Source organism: Bison bison, unplaced genomic scaffold (genome assembly GCF_000754665.1).
Source record: "Bison bison bison isolate TAMUID 2011002044 unplaced genomic scaffold, Bison_UMD1.0 scf7180017864371, whole genome shotgun sequence".
NCBI lineage: Eukaryota > Metazoa > Chordata > Mammalia > Artiodactyla > Bovidae > Bison > Bison bison.
Window position 1 is genome coordinate 9,556,564 of NW_011494943.1, and position 6,774 is coordinate 9,563,337.

The window sequence follows — 6,774 nt, forward strand, 5'->3', positions numbered from 1 at the left end:
TGAGGAAGGGGCACGTGCAGATGGGAAGCTGAGGTCTGGAGAGGTCTCCTCCCCATGTCTCCCAGCTCGCAGGTGCTAGGAGCAAGCGGAGCTTTGGGACAGACACACCACCAGCTCCAGGGCGCCCAGGCTCTGCCACTGAGCATCTTCCCACTGTCCACTTCTGTCTCCCTTCGCACTCTCCCCACTGCCCACCAGGGACAGAAGTCTTAGCTCAGCTTCTGAGCTCAACCTGAGACACCTCCAAGCAGAGAAGATGGTCTATTCTACTCCATTCTACGGGAGAAGAATCAGGCGCATCCTCTGACTTCTGGAACTTTGTAAACCTCAAAGATGTTTCATGAACAGGCAGCACGGCTGTTTGCACAGCCGCAGTCCAACATCTGCAACATACAGATGAACTGCTGTGGCCTGCTACAATTACCCTTCTTCCTGCGTAACTGGGGCATTTTATATATTTCCAAAGATGCATGCAAAGTGATGAGTTACACACTGAATGTAGCTCAGAATTTAAAACTTTTGAAAGGGAAAATGTTAGTCGCTCAGTCATGTTTGACTCTTTGTGACTGCATGGACTATAGCCTGCCAGGCTCCTCTGTCCATGGGATTCTCCAGGCAAGAATACTGGAGTGGGTTGCCATTTTCTCCTCCAGGGGATCTTCCCTATGCAGGGATCAAATCTGGCTGTCCCGTGTCACAGGCAGATTCTTTACCATCTGAGCCAGAGACAACATTTAAAAATCTGGAAATTTCACATTTGCGTTTGACTTGAGGGTTTTCTTTGGACCGATCTGGCAGGTCTAGGTGGACCCTCTAGTTGGGACCAGAGCTCTCCAGCTCTGCATAGCTCACCTCCCAGGATGACTGCCCTCCCCACACTCCTCTCCCTGCCAAGAGCTACAGGCACGGAGGTGGCACGTCCACCTGGCCTGTGTCCTCCCACCTCTCTAGGCTAAGGGGCGAGAAGGGCGATTGACTTCGGGGGATTTCCTTTGAGCGTCTTTCCTAAATTCCAGGAGGCTGAATATAAATCAAGCCTGGGCCTGGGCGTCTGAAGCCTCTCACCTGCTGGAGCCTGGTCTGACTTCGTCTCATCTCAACAAGAAGACTTGTCCTGCTGGAGACTCTGCTGCCAGCCCTGGAGCTCACCTAGCCTCTTGTACCATGCGGACTGAGCAGGGAGAAGCAGGGAAGGTGGGGTTCCTCCAGGGAGCCCCCCAGCAGCTCACCTCCACCACCCAAGTGGGGGCCGGGGATCCTGGGATTCCCTGGGACGTAACTGGCCACCGGCCACTGTGTTTCCCCACGGGCTGGGCTGCTGGATCACGAGGAGGCCTCCAGCTCCTGGTTGGGGTGGCGCTGGCTGCCTGCCACACCACAAAAGGCTGAGATTCCCCTGAAGCTGAGAGCTGCATTTATCTCTCACCGGGACAGAGAAACAAACCGGCATGCTTTGCCCAGGAGGCATTTCCAGAAATTTGGGTTCTGGCTTCTTGTTGATGAAATGCCAGATTATCCTGGCCCTCTTTGTGGTGAGAGAGAGCCATTGAGCAATAGGTGTTTTGTTTTGCAGATGACAAGATCTTCGACACTGAAAAGTTTAAATGATAGATGCAAGAATCTTGACCACATCCCCACCCCTGTCAGCAAGGTTGATGGTTTGAACTCAGTGGCTTGGACAATTTGTCCCTCACCACCCGCAATTCCAACCGACTCAGACCCTAGGTGCCAGAAGACCTCTTCTCTTAGGGCCCTACAGGCCCTGTGGAGCCTCTGCCAGGTCCATGGCTACAATACAGGGAAAAGCTGTTTTCTGAAGCAGACATTGGGATACTATGGTGCAGAGCTGGCAGTATGCTTTTGTAAATAAAGTTTTATTGAAAATACAACCTCATTGGTTTGTTTTGCTTGTGGCTTTTGCACCAGACTTGAGTAGATGCCACTGAAATCATCTGGCCTTCAGTATTTACCATTAAGCCTTTTAAGAAAACATTTGGCAACTCCTGCTCTGGGGGGACAGAAGCCTGTCTCATGCCAGGGAGGACGGGGGTCAGGTCTTAACTTTGGGGAGGAAGAGTATCAAGGGCTCCCCAAGCCACGACTACCGAAGCCCGCACGCTCTAGAGCCTGTGCTCTGCAACGAGAAGCCACTGCGAAGAGAAGCCCGTGTACCGCAAGTCAAGTCCATGCACAGCAATGAAGACCCAGCACAGCCAAAAATAAATAATAATTAAAAAAAATTAGAGTATCAGGGTCTGGGAAAGATCAGAGTAACAGCTCAGTGGGGAGAGCACACCCCAGGGAAAATGAAGGCAAGAGAAGGGCTGGTGGCTGGAAGGGAGACCTCGGGGGGTCTCTGAGGTGCCAGGTTTGCAAAGTGATCTGTGGCAGCAGGTCAGTAAAATCCCTGGGGGCCAAGCCGCGGTCGCCCCCATTTCCTCCTGCTGCGGAGGCTCCAGGGCTCACAGCTCCTACCCTTGGTGCGTTTGTCAAGTATGAGTGAACGAGCCGCTTCCTGTGCTAGGTCCTGTTCTGGGTGCTCAGTGCCGGGCTTTAAGGGGGGCAGGGAGACAAAAGACACAGCAATCCACCAATAAATAGGATTAGATCACAGTTCTTAATAGAAAAAAAAAAGTCCTGTTATAGGGTGGGGGGGGCCGGGCACTTACTTCTAAGGGAAGTGACCTTTGGACAAGCTCCGGGGTGGGAGGTGGAGGACAGATCCTAAGGCAGCAACATGTGCTGGGGAGTTTGAAGTGTTGTAAAAAGGCCAGGCTGGTGAGGCCGGGCAGTCCCCAGGTGGAGGAATGGAGGCAGTGGTCCCAGGGTTTCATGCCATCCTTGCACCAACGCTGCACAAAACTTGAGTGTGCTCCTCAGAAACAGGCAATCAGACCCATGTCAAACTAACCTAGGAGCGTTTCTCATCACTGATGGGCTGGCCGGCCAGCTGGGCTGGCTCTTGAGTTTGCAGTAGCCCTGTGTTTGGGAGAGACCCTCACTCACCAAGCAAGTTGGCCCCTCACCACCAAGAGGGAGGGGCCTTCCTCTTGCACTGGCATGATTTTCGGCTCAGGGAGTGAATCACAGACAGTGAGGCACGGGTCCTTGGCTCAGGATTTCCTGGTGTTTCCTGCCTGCAAGAGCAGCCCCGCTATCAGGGGCGGCAGCCCACCACTCCTTGACGTCAACTCTCCTTTTCATGAATGGATTTCCTTTTCCGTTTGGGAAGACACGATCTCGGTCATCAGTCCATCAACCCTGTCTTTCTTGCCCTGGCACCTCCTGTTTGGGAAGCAGCGAGCAGACTAACCAGAAGGCAGTGGGTGAGCACAGGAGGTCAGGGAGGGAGACTCAGCATATGGGCTTCCGAGACACCTGGGGGTTTTCAGAGGACAGATGCTTTCTTGCCCGAGGTCATCAAGGTGTGACTTGCAGCTGCCCTTGTGTCTGCCCAGACTGCTTGTCCTCCAAGTAGCTTGGGGCACTACCAGGCAGACTTGGGCACCTGTATTAGCTGAGCATGACTTATCTCCTCTATTCATCCTCCCTAACAAGACCAGACGAGACCTCTTGGGGGAAGCAGTGTTTGTCCTGTCACCATGGAAAAATGTAACCATGTAAAAAATTGCTCAATCCCTTAAAACCATTACCTAAAATTTTTGCAACCTCTCAATGTGCATGTTGGAGGGCAAAATCGTAGTTGCCTCATTCTGGTTGTAGCTCTGTTTCAAAGTAGCCACGAAGGCCAGAGGCTCTCTGTGTGTGGCTTCAGAAAGGACTGAGGTCATTGCTTGCTGTTTATGCTTAATGTAAATACTCCTTAGTTTAACTGACCGTACTGTGGATATCTCTGTGTGCTTCTATAGCTTACTTTAGATCAGAAGTTCACAGTGGGGAGGTACTCCTGTTGTTTATCACTTAATACCTCACTCAGTGAAGAATCACATGTCAAAAGAAACTGCCAGCTCTTCTCCCGATGGTCAGGATGCTCCTGTGGTCTGCGTGGTACTCATTGCCCTGCATCATGGTGTGGCCATTTGGCAACTTGACTGCAACTACTCTGTGCGAGGCACTGAGCAAAAGTGGAACCAAGCAAAGGATAGTTTCATTCGAGTTCCTGGAAATTAGGCAATTTGATGATTCACCACTTCTAACTTGGAAGAGCTGAATCAAATTCCACCCTGTATTTGTAAAGCTATCTGAAACTTAAGGGAAAAAATGAAAATCTGAAATACTCATTGATTGTAAACAATCTGGAAAACCTTAAATAGCACCAAATAACCACTGTTAACATTTTGGTGTAATTTACTTTCAGTCTGTTTGTACACACACTCTTTTCCCAATTTTTAACAGAATGGCATATGCTCCATACTACTCTTTGAAATTTGGATTTTACACTTAATTTCATTAATCATTCTTCTTTTTGCTGTTGCTGCACTGAATGGCATGCGGAACTGGCTTGAATCTTAATTCCCAACCAGGGATTGAACCCCAGAGCCACAGCAGTGAAAGCATGGAGTCCTAACCACTGGACTGCCAGGGGACTCCTTTTAACTGTTCTTCTAGAACATACTTTTAGAATGAATGCATGGTCTTCCAACATGATGATGTACCATTATTTAACTAACTTCCCCACTGTTGAACACTTTCACACTTTTGATATAAATAAAGTTGAGATGAACGTTTTTGTAGAGAATGTGTAATTTATTTCTTCAGGATAATTTGATGAAAGCAGAATTCAGAATATTTTGTATCCATATTCTTTTGTATCCATTTTGTGTCTATATTCTTTTAACCACACAACACCTCCCCTGGAATAAAGAGGATATCATCATCTCCAACAGCTTTTCCAGTTTCCAGTTCCCAGCCTATGTGGGTTCTGCCAAGGAAACACTTGTTATAGATGAAGTTATCATTTAACTTTTCTTTAAAATGTATTTATTTATTTTGGCCACGCTGGGTCTTCTTGCTTTGCGTGGGCTTTCTCTAGTTGTTGCTGGGGGAGGGGGTGGGTGTCTTCCTTGCAGTGCCTGAGCTTCTCAGTGCAGCGGCCTTCTCCTTGTGGAGCACAGGCTCCAGGTGGTTGGGCTGCACTTGTTGCAGCCAATGGGCTTAGAAGCTGCTGTGGCATGTGTAATCTTCCCGTACCAGGGATTGAACTCATGTCCCCTATATTGGCAGGTGGATTTCTATCCATTGTGACACCCAGGAGGTCCCACCCATTATCATCTTAAAATCAGCAAAGGAGAAAAGGAAAGCTATACCCATCTGAATGCAGAGTTCCAAAGAATAGCAAGGAGAGATAAGAAAGCCTTCCTCAGTGATCAGTGCAAAGAAATAGAGGAAAACAATAGAATCTGAAAGACTAGAGATCTCTTCAAGAAAATTAGAGATACTAAAGGAACATTTTCATTCCAATCCCAAAGAAAGGCAATGCCAAAGAATGCTCAAACTACCACACAATTGCACTCATCTCACACGCTAGTAAAGTAATGCTCAAAATTCTCCAAGCCAGGCTTCAGCAATATGTGAACCGTGAACTTCCTGATGTTCAAGCTGGTTTTAGAAAAGGCAGAGCAACCAGAGATCAAATTGCCAACATCTGCTGGATCATGGAAAAAGCAAGAGAGTTCCAGAAAAACATCTATTTCTGCTTATTGACTATGCCAAAGCCTTTGACTGTGTGGATCACAATAAACTGTGGAAAATTCTGAAAGAGATGGGAATACCAGACCACCTGACCTGCCTCTGAGAAACCTGTATGCAGGTCAGGAAGCAACAGTTAGAACTGGACATGGAACAGCAGACTGGTTCCAAATAGGAAAAGGAGTACGTCAAGGCTGTATATTGTCACCCTGCTTATTTAACTTCTATGCAGAGTACATCATGAGAAACGCTGGGCTGGAAGAAGCACAAGCTGGAATCAGGATTGCCGGAAGAAATATCAATAACCTCAGATATGCAGATGACACCACCCTTATGGCAGAAAGTGAAGAGGAACTAAAGAGCCTCTTTATGAAAGTGAAAGAAGAGAGTGAAAAAGTTGTCTTAAAACTCAACATTCAGAAAACTAAGATCATGGCATCACTTCATGGCAAATAGATGGGGAAACAGTGGAAACAGTGGCAGACTTTATTTTTGGGGGCTCCAAAATCACTGCAATGGTGACTGCAGTCATGAGATTAAAAGATGCTTGTTCCTTGGAAGAAAAATTATGACCAACCTAGACAGCATATTAAAAAGCAGAGACATTACTTTGCCAACAAAGGTCCATCTAGTCAAGGCTATGTTTTCCCAGTAGTCATATATGGACTATAAAGAAAGCTGAGCGCCGAAGAATTGATGCTTTTGAACTGTGGTGTTGGAGAAGACTCTCAAGAGTCCCTTGGACTGCAAGGAGATCAAACCAGTCCATTCTAAAGGAGATCAGTCCTGGGTGTTCATTGGAAGGACTGATGCTGAAACTCCAATACTTTGGCCACCTGATGTGAAGAGCTGACTCACTTGAAAAGACCCTGATGCTGGGAAAGATTGAAGGTGGGAGGAGAAGGGGACGACAGAGGATGAGATGGTTGGATGGCATCACCAACTCGACGGACATGCATTTGAGTAAACTCCGGGAGTTGGTGATGGATAGGGAGAACTGGCGTGCTGCAGTCCATGGGGTGGCAAAGAGTCGGACACGACTGTGACTGAAATGACTGATGAGAAATGTTCTTGGCTATAGGGATGAGCTCCTTCAGCTTCTTTGGCCATGGGGCCGTAGTTCCC

At 48.1% G+C, this 6,774-nt stretch overlaps 1 protein-coding gene across 1 annotated transcript in view; it reads right to left on the minus strand.

The window, feature by feature from the left end:
* Positions 1-1,166, minus strand: part of SOCS3 (suppressor of cytokine signaling 3) — an 11,058-nt gene extending 9,892 nt beyond the window's left edge. Inside the window, exon 1 of the mRNA XM_010856516.1 lies at positions 1,150-1,166. Within this exon, the coding sequence (XP_010854818.1) occupies positions 1,150-1,166 (17 nt within the window). The remainder of the gene's footprint in view (positions 1-1,149) is intronic.
* Positions 1,167-6,774: the final 5,608 nt, after the last annotated feature.